This window comes from Copadichromis virginalis, linkage group LG5 (assembly GCF_057382275.1).
Source record: "Copadichromis virginalis isolate Kocher_CV1m ecotype Utaka linkage group LG5, C_Virginalis_male_GT1.1, whole genome shotgun sequence".
Taxonomy (NCBI): Eukaryota; Metazoa; Chordata; class Actinopteri; order Cichliformes; family Cichlidae; genus Copadichromis; species Copadichromis virginalis.
In genome coordinates, this window is record NC_140622.1 from 26,403,440 (window position 1) to 26,418,824 (window position 15,385).

Consider the following 15,385-nt stretch of genomic DNA (forward strand, 5'->3'; position numbering starts at 1 on the left):
ACTTAACTATCAAGAAGTTGTAAAATGATGTAACATGCATGGCAAATATTTTCATTGCCTCACCATTATCTTAGGAAGAGAGTTCATGGGTTCATCTTCCTTGGGAACAATGCGGATGTAGAAGACAGCAGGGAAGATGAAAATAAGGCAAGGAGCTGATGTGGCGCCTGAAAAATAAAAAAGCATGCAATGCTGTAATAAAACTTTGATAAGAAAAAAATACACGGGACTCATTATTATTTGTTGATGTTTGTTTTCTGTTTTCTAAATTCTCGATCCATTCGTTCTCCTCCAGGGGGGTACAAGTCACTAATCTGACACAGGGCTAACACAGAGAGATAGACACCCAATTTAGAATCACCAATTAATCTAACCGCACTAAGTGCATATCTTTGGACTGTGAGTGGAAGCCGGAGTACCCGGAGATAACCCACACAAACACAGGCAGAACATGTAAACTCCACACAGAAAGGTCCCGGGCAGACAGTGGAGTCAAACTCAGGGCCTTCTTCCTGTGAGGCCACAGTGCTAACCACCGTGTCACTGCTGCCCTTCTGTAAACTTGATTTGTAATTTATACTTTTATTCAGACTTTTTGATTATTTATACAACATATACATGTGCCTAATCCTAATCCCATTCTCCTAATCCCCTCTGTTTTACACGCTAGCACACAAAAAAGCAAAATCTGAAAACAGCTCTATTTATTATATCCTCTATTTTTTCTGCTTCCGTGCATAGATTCAAAAACAGGTAAACTCTGTACGTGAACCCTTGCTTTGAGGAAGTACCCGGTAGTCCCTAAGGTTAATGTTTTATACTTTTACCTGTAACCTATGAAACATGACCTCAGTCTGAAAACAAAGTGGAACAAAAATATTGACTTAAGCTGTCAGTGTGTCCATGACACTGGTCACGTTTTTGACATTTAATATTTGTTTGTGTGTGTATACAAATGGCAACTGAAGTTACCCATAAATCCAACCTATCAGTTCCCTTACTGCCTCTTGGAGATTTAAGCATTATACCCCCTCTTCTTGAGTCTCAGACTCCAGAGCATAAGAAAAGCATTACTGTTTTGATATTATTCCAACTTTACATTCAGTATTATACACACCAATAATGCCGAAGATTCCCAGAATGTTAGGAGCAAATATCACCAACATGTTAATAAAGGTGAGAAGAATGAGAGCGATGGCAATATGACGTAACCAGCTGAAAGATTTGGTGGGAAATATCATATGCTGGATGGCTCTACGCACCTGTGGGCAAAAAAAATCACATTAGAAACACTATAATGTTACAATATTAATTTAATTATTGAATGAAGACTGAAATAAAATGCATCACTTACTGGGAATAGCACAATGGGGACTGTCAGTGTTACAGCAGTAAGGACAGCCACTCGCACACACAGGATCAAAGTGTCGTAAGGATCAATCCGGCTGTATGTGTGCAGTAGTTCAGTCTCCACATTGCCTACAGAAATATCAACATAAACTAGTTTAGCTGCGCATGAGCTCATTACTCAGCAACTGTGGACAGCATACCATGACAAACAATCTCCACAAGAGGGCGCTTGGGTTCCATGTAACACAGTAGAGGCAAATTCTGTAAAGGATGGAATCATTAAACAAAACAAAACAAAACAAAACCCCTGATTAGAAAATCTGTCTACAGAGACTCAATTTTTCCATGAAAAAGGTTACTACGCTTTTATAGAAACCACATTAGATCGTCTGGATGATGGCACTTAATAGCTAATACACAATAACTAACAATTAACAACAAGGAAAAGCTATTCCTTTGCGAGGAAAATGATTTTTATTTTTATTTTTTGCAAGATTTGTAAAGTATAATGAACATTTTAACACTGTATCTGAGTTGCCCCTCTAAAAAAAACTAATCTCCCTAGTCAAATATTTTCCAGCCCAAACTAGATTCCTTTTGTCTTACTTAATAATAACAAATATCTATCACTGTTCTGTCCACTTGATATGAACACAGCCATTTGTATTCGTCCGCTGGTACTGAAACACCAATCGTAAAAGAAATGTCAGGGAAAATTGCCCTCACCATAAAAAGTCAGGTAGCCAAAGAGAGCTGCCAGAAAGTACATGGTGTACATGATTAAGATGGAAATGTTGGACACCTTCTGCATCTTCTTCTTTGATGGGCTAAAATCAAAGAGTGGACATTAATGCCACATTTTGCACTGAGATGTTATCAAACATTGCAGGTTACAGATGGGCGACTCACTTGCGTAGCTCAGTGTAGATGGGCAGGACCTCAGGGTGGCAAACAAAAGCGAAAGCCAAAATCGGGATGGTGTATGCTGTCTGTTAAGAGACACATAAACACATGACTGTCTATTATTAGCAGTGCAGTTGAGCTTCCCCGCATACATGTGTGGAAACTAGCAAATACATTTACAGCATCTCAGCATCTCTGGCTTTCAATATTCAAAAGCGATACAGATCCACAGATACAAACGGTTCTTCATCTCAGCCGCCTACCTGTGGGTTGATGGTGAACATGCGTGGGGTGCAGTGGGAGTCATCATCCTCGTGAACCACACCGTTGTTGTACTCATGGATATGGACTGAATCGTTCAAGCTGAGGTGGGAAGCGGTACCATTCACTGAGAACTCCTCAAAGGGGCAGGGAATCTGAAACTTCTTGAAGATGACCTGCAAATGTGGCAACATGTGGAAGAACAAACAGGAATATCATGAAAAATAAGGATAAGGTGATATGTCAGTCATTAAAAAAACATCCTCCAGTTATCAACAACTACTTAGAAAAACCATTTCAATCTAGATTAGGGCCACTCAGCCTCTAAGTAGACAGATTTAACTTTGAACCTCTGATGTCTGTATAGTAGCTCTTATATTAGCCTTATCAAACACTGACACATTCCACCAAAAATAGAGACAAGGATGGGAAAGTTAGCAACATAAAGTGTACGCCAGGAAGGCATGCCAGAGCAAAAGAGGCTCTGTGTGCGCAGTGACTGTGATGATGTGCCACTGTGTGTGTTGGACCAACTTACTGCAGTGAGAAAGAACACCATGCAGCTGAGAGAAAACCCGCTGGCGTAGCCAAGGTAACCTGAAAATAAAGAGAACGAGAAAATTCATAACTGCTCCTCAGACTGAATTCATGTGCTGTTTGGAACCACTATTAACTGCATTAGCTTTAGATGCTCCTTGTCATAAATGAAGCTACTGCAATAACATCCTGAAAATGTACAGAGTGACCTCACAGCACTGTGAGGGCAAAGACGGCATGTTTATACTGTGTATTAACGAGCAGAATATGCCGGAATTGAGAGTGCGATTATGTCAGGAGAAATTATTTTTAACTGAACAGCCCGCTGTTTTCGCTGTGAGGGGTAGGACAAGAACGCACTAATTGCTTGACTGCAATGTACATACCTTTGCCTTCAAAAATTATTAGATAAGTTGGATTAATTTCAAATAATCTTAACTGATAACTTCTAAGTATAGAAAATATTTCTTGAACACAAACTGGCAAATGCACGAGTTAGATAAATGCACTGCATGAAAACAACCCAAAACTCAAACCCACTACTCTGGAGTATAATGAAAAGGAGCAAAACTACTTTAAAGAAGCTATGTTACAACGAGTAGCTGAATAAAAGGACATTAACTGTTAATACAGACTGTAAACACATAATACTTGTTATGCAGGAACCTTGCCCAGCTGCCATGGAGATCCATTTTAAACAGAAAAAACATTTAATTAAGTTAAAAAAAAAAAAAATGTAAGTCAAACTGTAAATTTAAGTGAAGACAACATAAATATTTTATATTATTTCACTAGCTATTGATTATTAGTATATTACATATTATATTATTACTTTTTTTTTTTTACTCTTAGGGAATTCAAATAATCTATTATTTATATTGGAAAGTTAAGCCCGCTGATGATGTGTACATGGTCCTGGAAGTCTGGCTAGACTCACAGATCAGTGAATTTGGCTTTTTTATCTGCTTCAAGCTTATCTTTTATCTCTGGTCACTGTGTGTACAGAAAACACCTATACATTCATCTATATGCAATTGCCCACTCGCTTTAATATTGTGTCAGCAATAAGGTTAAAGTTGCCTTAGTGGTCTGATTCAAAAGAGGATGTTTTTGTTTTTGTTTTCTTTTTTAACAGCAGGGCAACTGTAGGGAGAAAAAACATCATCACTGTCTGATGTATGCATTAGATCACATGTTAGCTGATTCTGATAACGGTTTTGAATGACTGCTGAAAACTCATTTTTATAGGTTAGCTTTCCCTTAATCCTCATCCCTTTATTTTTGGCCATAGTTTACAACTATTTGCTTATATGTCTGAATGAGCTTCTGACCATATGTTCGATTGTGTGCCTGTTTATGTGTCTGTACATTCGAACGTGCATATTTATCTTTAATATATGGCTTTTATTCAAACTGTGGAGCAATTTGTAGCTGTGACAGTTTTCTAATATCTGTAAAAAGGTATTATTATAGCATGTTCCAACACACTAAAAGCTTTCTTTGGTAAATGGAAGTGGAAAACAGTACTCCCATAACAAAGATATATTTACATTATACTCACCAAGCTGTTTCATTAAAGCAAGGGGCAGGATGATACTGGCAGAGACCATGATGACCAGGTAGTTTCCGTTCAAGTACCACAGACTGTTTGGAGAAAAATCTAGTTTATTTTGGTAAGAGTGTGTGGTGGTAACATATTTCTTCATTCTGTACATGTAGCATAGAGTTAGTGCTGTTTTTGTACTTTTAAAAATGTCAGTGCGGCTAAATCTGTGACACAAGGCTGTTAAAAATCTGTTGGTCCAAATGGCTGATGTACCCCATTTTGTCAGGCCAACAGTAACCTGTTGGGAACACCCTTGGCCGCAAGATTGTGGAAAAAATGTGTCTGCTTATGTTACTCTCGACAGAAGTACTAGAATAGTGTGTTGCATAACTCAGATTATTTATATGACAGGTCACAGTTGCAGTAAAGCAAAACACTATGGTGCCTAAACATCTTAGGACTGAAGAAGTCAGCAAATGTTACCAGTATAAGCTTAAAGTCCCTGTCAGACACTTTATCCTCTCTTTCAAACAGAAAAAAAGACATCAGACAAGTATTAGTGTTCACATTTACAGTCTCCTTCTACAGCTCTGCTAGTTTGTCATCATCAGACATGTCCTCACTCTGAACAAATATCTTGTGAAATTCATTCAAAAAGAAATATCTCTGTTGTGCAACCTCAATAGCTGAGATTACATGTATATGTTTATTCTAAGGACATGTAGACAAATGTTAGTGTTACAGTGGCTTCGTACTTCTGTGTTAAATCTACACCGTGGTATCTGTCATATCTGCAAACCCTGCACTGTAAACTATCTTGTAACCCACGCCATAACCTACACTGTAAACTATCTTGTAACCCACGCCATAACCTACACTGTAAACTATCTTGTAACCCACGCCATAACCTACACTGTAACCTGTGTCATAACCTGTTGTTGTTGTTGACACATCCTGTGCAGGTTCAGAGGGTGCAAACCTGCAAAGGTTTATTCTCCAATTGACTAAATAACAGTACTAGTAATTATCAAAATCATTATTTATGGGTTGTTTTTTTTTTAAGTTTAATTATAAAAAATTTTTACTGTTGTTATCATCAATTTTTCAAATTTACTATTTTTCAGAAAAAGCAGAAAAAATAGTAAAAGACATTCTTATATTTTATCAAGATACCGAAATACAGTTATTTACCTACCAATCAACTGCGCCTGCTCAAATTTGGGTATAAAAACATTATTTCCTTTTGTTATTTGCCCAAAGAACAGCTCTAAATTTGAGTTTTAAATACGTTTTGCACAGATTACTGAAATATTTGTGTTTTATTGTTTTATGACAGGTGGTCTAATAACTTCTGTATAAATGCTGACACTCAGTTGTCAGGTGTTAGGGTGCAGTTAGAGATGCTGCAGAGAGTCTGACTTCTTTTATGATATAGCTTTTATCGATTTGACACTGTGATCCAGCTGTATAATAAAGGATGGACATAATATATTTAAGTTTTAAAAACATTTATTTGTCTTTAATCACTACTCAAATCATCAGTTATACTAAATGGAATGCAGTGGCATCTATATGACTTTTTTCCAGTGGGACTAATCTATCTAAGCACTTTACAGTGCCTTTTTTATACTTACCGTATCCATACAGCGAGTTATTCTGTGAACTTTAGCGCTTTATCTACCTGGCATCTGCTAAGTGAATATAAATAAATGAATGTGGTGAAACAGCATGTTTATAGTCATTTTACCTGTCTAAACTTAAAACATCAGGAGCTGTAGAGCCAAATGGTACCACACAAACATGCAGTTTAAAGTCAACTGTCTCTTAAATCCTGTGCATAGGAAAGTCTTTGTCCCCTAAAGCCTGTTTCTCACTGCTAAGCCTGTTATTCTTAACCCTGCAAGAAACACAATGAGTAGGATCGGCTGTCTGCCACAGTCCTACATGCTGGAACACAGTGTGATCTATGACACTACCAGTGTTTATTTGTGTATGCATGTGTGCATGCGAATTTGGGCGAGTCACTTAAAAGCAGGGGAAGTTGCACAAATCATAGGTCATGTCTTCTTTGGCCTTTTAGGCGGTAGGTCAAATGAGAGCAGCTTTCACATGCAGGTGCACTTGCACTTGGGACAAGTTCTGTCCAGTCAAGTCTAGAGTTCAAATCCAAGTTCAGTCAAATGAAGTCTTTGGAAGTAGACTGTGTTAGTCTGACTAGCAGTATTTTAACATTTAGCTTCCAAAGTTGCATTAGCAGTGACAATAGTGACAATACAAACAGTTTTGGTTTTCTCTCCCTCAAAATTAGTTTTTGATTTAACTTTCACTGTTCTCATAGAGTGACAACCCTAGGTTGGATTAACAGATTTTTTTATAGAACCGAATGGCAGACAGAAAAAATCAACAAAGTAGCTACTGTTTCCAAATGTCTCAGCCTCTCTGCATTTGAACATGATGGACATCACTGGACCCTTTATATTTTGCCAAAAAAAAACTTTCCCATACCCTACATAAAACAACACCAACCAATTCAGATCTACTTTAGCACTGGCACAAACTACTTAAACTCAGGCAGAGTGAAAGGCACTTGGCTGTCTCTCCACCACACGATAGCTTTCTAATTCAAGAGCCACTAGTCATAAATAAAACTGCAGACCCACTACACACCCCTCATTCCTCTTAGTTGCTGTGACGCCATGAATTTGGACAACAAGGTTCATCGAGTGGACATGAACACAGTGTGCCTCCGTTGCTAAAGGGCTGGCCCTGAGCTGACCTATCCTCAGCCTCAGAATTTGGCACCCCATTTTACACCACCTGCTGCTGTCATTTATGTGTGTGTGTGTGTGTGTGTGTGTGCAAGACATGTAGAGCAGTTACAGAGCTCAATACATCTATTTCATTTGGCTATTAGCGTTTAACGTAGGTGGCAAGTAGGTTGAGAACTACGAGAGAACTGCTGTTGTCATGTGGGTTTAGGTCAGGGGTCAGCAACCCTAAGGGTTAACTGATGGCACGGCCATAGCTGGACTGGCCATCGGGCGTACTAGGCATTTGCTCGGTGGCCCGATTATCTTTTTTTTTTGTAACGGTATAAACAATGAAAGGTGGTGGATTGGCCAGATGCTGGCCGGTGTGTAAAAATAACTCAGTTGTTTGGAGGTGGCTATGGCGGAGCTTCCACAGATTCAGTAAAATTAACAAGTGGTGGAGGCCAGCAGGTGGATGAGGGAAGGGGAGGCAGGAGGAGAGACCCGAGGCAGCCGCCGGTCCGAGTGTCAGGTGAACTGAACTTCAGCTAAGAAGTTATGACCTGCAGTCTATCTGGGTCAGATATAAACCAAGTTTCGTTTATTTTCGTTGTGCTGACTTTTTACAGTCAGTTACAATAACCCGTACTCCGTACTAGCTAGCATGACGGAGTTTCTATACAGCTGGGTGGGTGCTATGATGTTACTGATGTTGAACTTTATTTTATTCATAAGGTTAGTTAGTAGAGTTGCCAACCTTCCCGTAAAAAGACGGAATCGTCCCGTATTCAGAGAAAATATTACGCGTTTGGTGTTGAGCTGAGAAGGGACGCAGTTTGTCCTGGACTTCAGCTAGGATGGAAAAAGACACAAAGCTGGAGTTGCCTCTTCTTCTCTCATTCTCTCCCCCTCCCTCTCCTGTTGCTATTTTAATCATGAAACTGGTCAATGATCAGCTGATCGGCTTTTCTCTCTTGTTTGTTTATCTCCCACTTTGCGCCAGAAAGAGGAAACCAGCGGATGTCGCGCTAAACAACAGCAGCACGTTTAAGCTTGATCAGCTGTTGTTAGAATTTATTTAATATTAATTTCTAGTATCAGCTGATGTTTGCTGGAGCCACAGCTGTAAACCTGCTGGTCATGATATGGTTTGGTTATGTGATGAGAGGGAAACATGAAGATGAAACCAGGAGATGTCCTTACTGAATCATCAGAGCTGTGATGGAGAAACAGGTTTAACTTTTAGGTGACATGAATGAGTTGAAGGGAAGTTATGAACTGTTTCTGAGAGACAAATAACACCAGGATTCTTTTTTTTATGTAGCTGACAGCTGGTAACTGTGCAGGGGCGGATCTGGCAAAGTTTTGGCAGGAGGGCCAGGTTGGGCATTAACAGGGAAAGGGGGGCACAAAGAAATACTTTCTTATTCTCTTTTAAAATGTCAGGCTGCTATTAAATAATTATCTGAAGCTTACAACCAAAGTTTTTATCTGATGTAAAATGTATAGAAATCATACATATACCAACAAGACTGTACATCACTGTCACCACAGTGTTTGCTTTCATTCAAAGTCTTTATAGCTTTAATACCTGGTGGGCCGGTCTCTAGTCAAAATGCCTGTTTTTTTGTCCCAATCCAGCCCTGGGCACGACACGCAGTGAATTAATCTGAGAAGGTGCATTAAAAAATAAATGGCCACGTCAACGATGCACATCGGAAATCAACTCACATAGATACATTAGTTGTGCCACTTCTTAATGATAGTATCTTAGCTAACAACCCCAACTACCAGATTCAACTTGTAATTGGCTAAAAATAACTTAGCCTATCGGTGAGAGGGACGTTGTTACCTTTCCACATTCCGACACTTCAAAAGCTTCAGGAGCTTTCCACTCAGCATCAGCACCAGGGAAATACACGAATGCATCCGTAGACTCGAGACAGAATTCACAATGCGTTTTTGGGACTTTCAGGTGTATGGACCAATGTTTTATTTTCTGATCAAACCAGAAATCTTTAATGAGCAGCTAGATTTGTCTCGCATTAGCTGGCTGAGTTAATGCCAGTTAATGCAACATCAAAGCAGCTGGAATCCACAGCTGTGCGTGTTCATGGAGCTTGCATTTTCACCTGCTGGACATCACTACCTGACAAGTTTAACTGTCTTCAGAACATTGCAGAGGCCTTATTGACAGTATTTGGCTCTACATATCTGTGTGAACAGATTTTCTCTCACATGAGTGTCCTCGGGTAGCCGTCTGAATGCTGGACACTCGGAGACCTCTGTCTCTGAGTGGGAGGCCAGAGATCACACTAACATGTGTGTCTCTGTATTAACAGACATGCCATATTGGCTTAGTTTATTTTTGTTATCATTGTTGTGAGGAGACCATAAATAGCATTTGCATTTTCTGTTGTACAGTTCATTTGCTGTTATGGAGTTCTTGTTATGGATAAAAAGTTTTTGTTTCAAAACAGCTGATAACTATTCGCTGATACCTGCCAACATCTGCAAACTAATATCATTCTATAAAGTGGTTCTATATATTGTGTAGCTGTTAATATAGAGTGTTATTAAATTTATTGCTAATGCAATCATATGGCACACTGACTTCTGAGGAAATTTTAGATGGCACTCACCATCAGAAAGGTTGCCTACCCCTGGTTTAGGTTGTCTCAGTTGGTTTTAATCTTAATCTTAAGACTTAATAATGTTGAGGTCAGGATTCTGGATTGCCACACTATGTGTTGCAAGACCCCTTACAACCGAAGGTCTTTTTTTATGACTTTAAATATTTGAAGCACCTACGACTTGAACAATTATGTAATTATGAGTCCATGCATCATTCATTCCCTTCTGCTTATTGAATACAAGGTCATGGGGCGGCTGGAGTCTATCCAAGCAAGAGGAAAATTCCACTAAAATACACAAACGAGCAACAATTGGAACAAGCCCCATGCTTAGATGAAAATCTTGTGTCAAGCCCATTTAACTCAGAAGGTCTGCACATTATGCCCTGACATGTGTAATCCTGCTAGTTGGCATTATATAAATAAAACTAAATTGAACTGAATAAAGTATTCTGTTGAGTATCTTGAGCTATTGAATATCTGCCCTCAGACTGTCTAGGCTGCAGCACATAAGTATTATAGCTGCAATCCATTTTGAGCACAAGGTTTTTTTAGATTTAAACAGACAGCTGGAATCTACTTCAGTCCTCCGTGGCCTTATGCAGACCGTGTCTCTGGCATAACTCTGACGTGGACAGTGCTTGCCTCTACAAGCTGACAGTAGTGAGGATTGATGTTGTGTGCTTTAGTATCAGATGCCCAATCATGTCCTTCCTGTTGTTCAGCCAATTCCAGGCTCCCATTCTCATTACACCCCCAAACCAACTGACTCAGTAAATGCTGCAAACTGGGCCAGGCCCCATGACCCTGCACACAGTGTCTCAGCTCTGGGTCAACAACAGGCAAGACTCATGTGCTCATGTACTGAAAAGGACATAAATGACAAGACTCACTCGCTGTTGGGCTCAACCTTCAGGAAAGCTTGGATGACCAGCGGTAACTCGGATTTAACAATGTAAAGGTAGCTGGACATAGCTGTAACAAGACAAGACAGGGGAAATGTAACATGTGGTGAAGTAAACCACAGTGCAAGTACACACGCTAACCAAACAGACATCAGAAAAACCATGACACAAGTACACTTACCACATCATGTTTACATAGGTGACACAGCCGTCGCTACTACTGTGGACACTGTGGTCGCGTCCTTTGTACTTTTGGGAAATTGGATGTTTTACAAATTTTTACTACTTTCAGTATTTATCGTTGGCACCAAAACTTTATTGCTTTGAAACAGGTTTAAGATTATAACTTAGCTGAGCTGGGACGATAGACTCTGTTACCTTTCAAGCAAAAATGTGTATTTGTTGAAAAATAAGGTCAGTTTTCCGATGACAATTATGCTATGTAGCTTCTTTACAGTGCAATTGTTATACCTATGAGTAATATCTGCAACTGTTTTGGTTAGAAGAAGCAGGTGAAGTTAGTGGTAGTGAGTGGTATGACTGATCACAGTGACATGCTTATGCGTTTACAGCTTGCATTAACATATTTTCCCCTTTTCAGTTATCTGGATACAGATCGTACCAGATCTTACCACGTAGTAGCAGCAAACTAGTTATGAAATCAGTATGGGTTTATCTCAATTATGGACTAATTTAGAGCTTAAGAAGTTTTGCGAGGCACATTAAAATCACATTAAATCACATCACACTAAAACATATAATCAAGCTCTCCTACAATAAATAATTAAGTACAAGATAGAGCTGAAAAATGCATTTGAGAACATTTTTAAAGTCAAGTTTAAAGAAAGAGTGAAAAAAACAAAACAAAAAAACATCAATGACTGTGATAATCTAAGGTGACTTTCACAGATAATTTTCATGTCTTGACTCTGGTCTTAGGAAACGCCACTGTTGCCCGATGACACTCACAGGACTGACTGCTTCAGTTTCACTTGATGAAATGTTTTTTTGTTGTAGGCCATGAAATGCTTTAAATGTAATCATCAAATGTAATCTTACAATCAGTACCAAAGCTAATTGTTAGTGAAGAAAGGAAAGCAGCATTATCTTTTTGAGTCTGTTAGTAATCAAGCAGCTCCATTTTCAATTCTGAAATCAACAGGGTAAACTGTGGCTTTTTTCTTAAGAAGCTGGGTTGAGTAGTTCATGCTTAAGGAAGAAGGTATGACCTAGTTTGTCTCAACAACTCTCTGGTCAGTAAGAAGAGCAAATCTTTTTAATGTCAAAATCACAAGGAATACAGCTACTTATAAGCAGCTACTTCATTGTTAATACTCTATCATATCCCAAACTTATAAATAGGACCAAAAGCCAAAGTAATACTAATGGCTTATTTGACTATAGTTATAGGGTCTTTACCGTACAGTATAAGGCACCTTGAAGTGATTTGGTGCAATAAGCATATAACAGAATTGAATTGAAGTGAAATCAGTTTATAGCTTCAGGCCAGTGGAAGAACACATGAGCGAACATGTTCCAAACCTACACTGTCTCCTCACCTCCAATATTTTGCAGGGTGATTGCTGTGCCAGCAGCTATTTTTCCAAGATTGCCAAAGGCCCTGTACCCCAGCTGTTCATAAGCTCGGATTCCTGTAAGCAGATTACAAACAATCACAAATTTAGTTATATTTGCTATGATCTCTGTCCAAGGAACACAACGAGACGCTTTCAGAGGGGTTGACAAATGACTGCACAACTTAGATAAATAGAGAGTACGCTGACATGACTTTTTTTCTAGTTTTAAAATTTGCCTAGACAATTTTAACTCAGCGAAACCTCAAATTACAGAATAAAAAAACAAAACAAAATGTCTTTATTTAATGAGACAGGGCATTACACAAGTCGTGATGACTGAAAATCAAATCCTTCTATACAAAATTGACTTTTAAAAATACATTTAAATTATGAATACTTTATTTGTTGATAAAGTTTTTTTTCACATAACCTTTTTTTCAGTCAAGCACTCTTTGACATTAAGCGGTTTTTGATCTTTTTAACTTTATAAGCTGTCCTTTTCTAATGGCAACCACAATAGCAATCTCCAGGGGATTTTCGATGTGAGAACTTTACAACATGTAATTGTACCATTTCTTTTCAAAACACTGAGAAATGACACAATGCTTACCCACAATGCCTGAGGATTTGAGCATCAGATGAATAGAGTAGCATGACAGAGCTGCTACCGCAGTCAGAAGAAACCTGTGACAAAAAACAAAAGTCACACACTCGTTATTTTCTATACCACTATTATCCTGAAATTTGTTTTTTGATTCATGATATTTTGTGGTCATAAATTAGCACTGACTGCATCAGCTGATTGTGCCGCACAGTACATATGACCACACAAGAAAAAATCCGTTTCTGACTCCAGGTTTTTTATTTCGGTAAACCACCTGTCACCTGTCTCAAACCCGCTCTCCATACTAATCTCATTCATAAAGTGCTTTACAAATCCAAGCATTATGGCTAACAGGTGGATTTTCCAGTTTGAGTGAAGCTAACCAAACAATGAAGAACCACTTACTGCTTTAGAGACAGAGAGTGACAGCTGGACAGCATTACCTCACTTTTAACATAAAACTCATTGATATAGCCAAGGGCAGGACAAAAGTGAAAAACTGATGTTTTTTATATTTCATTTTATTTTACTGTTCTTATTTTAGGCTCCAGCACCCCCCGCGACCCTGAAAAGGATAGGCGGAAGCGACTGGGTGGATGGATGTCCTTATTTTCTCCTGAGTTATTAGTTTTGTTAGCTAACATAAACTAATGTAAGTCTATTGACCGCAAAAAAACCTACCACATGATGTCACGTTCTCTACTGGCACAAGATGGCAATAAACATGTTTTAAAAACTTGAACTTTCAGAATCCCGAAGGATTAAGCACTTATTTCTTAAATCCAGCTACACAGGCAGTGTTACATCTGTCAGCTTTTCATGATGTAAATTAGCCTTTATATGTGAAGTGTTTATATCAACTTTAATTGCAACTGTTTAAAATACTTATTCCAGCCAGATCTATAAACCTTGCAGTATCATGTATTTTCAGTAGTATTTTTTCAGTCTGGATAGATGTTTCAGTGGCTGAAACACCTGTTCTAGCATTAATGTGGTTATAATACAGACATCTATAAACATACTTATTTTGCTGTACTTATTTATTCCTTTTTTCTTCTGTATGTGTTAAATTTGGCTTGATGTAATATTACATTCTAACTATATTTGTGCTAATCATACATTATACAGTTCTAATGCAAGTACTAATAGGAAGATTCCATAAGGCTATAGGTTCCTTCAGTACAAGAGCTACTCTGTATAAACTAAACTGACTTCCTGCTTTCACCAGATGCTGAGGCCATTTTCTGCTCCAGTCTCACTTCTTTGCAGCTACTTAAACATAAACTACAGTCAGTGGAGACTGTACGGTGGCCCTGAAAGGTCAAACGCAATGCAACTTAACAACACCAGGAAATAGAAAAATGCTGTAAAAGCACGAAAAGTTGAAGTTGAAAAAAACACAGCAGAAATACAAAAAAAAAAAAAAACAACCCACTGTGATCATAAAAAAAATAATGCAAAACTAATGGGGAGATGATAATGTAACTGAGTAGCTGGGGAAGTGACAATGTAGCAGTAAAAAACAAATAGCAAGCATGTATCTAAAGTAATTGTGCAATTAAAACACACATTACCTGCATCCTTTTCTCTCTCACAACACTGAAAAATGCTCTACTCCATTAAATGTATGTGAGTGTAGCCTGTCGCATGCTTTGGTTTTATAAAAAAAGAAAAGAAAAAAGAGAAAGAAGAAAAAAAGAAAAGAAAAAAAAGAGAAAGAAAAGAAAAAAAGAGAAAAAAGAGAAAAAAGAGAAAAAAAAGAGAAAAAAAAACAAACAAAAAAAAAAAACATAAACTATATGACTAGGAAAACCTGGGTCATGGTCTAACAGCAGCTGTCTGTATGGATGCCTCTATGGGGTCTGGCGGTTCAGTTATTCTGAGCTGTGGCCTTTCTATGGCCTATGTGGCAAGGAGGCTTGGGGCCTAAGAGAGGCAATAAATAAAAGTGAACCAATCTTGGCATATAATGTGTTGCAAGACATTAAGACATATAATAAATCAGTACTATTTATAAATGCACTGAAAAGGCAGATTACTTTGAGAAGTACAACTTAGTTTACCTCCTTTCATTTTAATCACTGCATATCAGTAGAATAGCAAATCTTGAGGTCAGAAAATTGTTGGAAAAAGACTAATTGTTTTTTTTGCTGACAGGTGGGAAGCTGTCATACATTTGTTTGTTCAATATAAATGTGGGGCCAGACAGCATCGCTTAGGATGACTCCTTATACCAAGATCTCTGTGATTCCCTACATCCATGTGAGAATTCCTTTCCTAGGTGAAGATATTTCCTGAGGTCTTCACTGGTTTCTTGGC

General features: G+C 38.3%; 1 protein-coding gene across 2 annotated transcripts in view; it reads right to left on the reverse strand.

Annotated features, from left to right (window-relative positions):
* slc38a3b (solute carrier family 38 member 3b) overlaps positions 1-15,385 on the reverse strand; it is a 30,597-nt gene that overhangs the window by 3,424 nt on the left and 11,788 nt on the right. For both annotated transcript variants that reach the window (XM_085457062.1, XM_085457064.1), the window contains 11 exons: positions 13,073-13,146; positions 12,445-12,537; positions 10,874-10,955; positions 4,613-4,695; positions 3,053-3,111; positions 2,517-2,690; positions 2,260-2,339; positions 2,077-2,177; positions 1,355-1,479; positions 1,118-1,262; positions 64-167 (listed from right to left, as the gene is read on the reverse strand). In XM_085457062.1, coding sequence (XP_085313188.1) covers positions 64-167; positions 1,118-1,262; positions 1,355-1,479; positions 2,077-2,177; positions 2,260-2,339; positions 2,517-2,690; positions 3,053-3,111; positions 4,613-4,695; positions 10,874-10,955; positions 12,445-12,537; positions 13,073-13,146 — 1,120 coding nt within the window. The remainder of the gene's footprint in view (positions 1-63; positions 168-1,117; positions 1,263-1,354; positions 1,480-2,076; positions 2,178-2,259; positions 2,340-2,516; positions 2,691-3,052; positions 3,112-4,612; positions 4,696-10,873; positions 10,956-12,444; positions 12,538-13,072; positions 13,147-15,385) is intronic.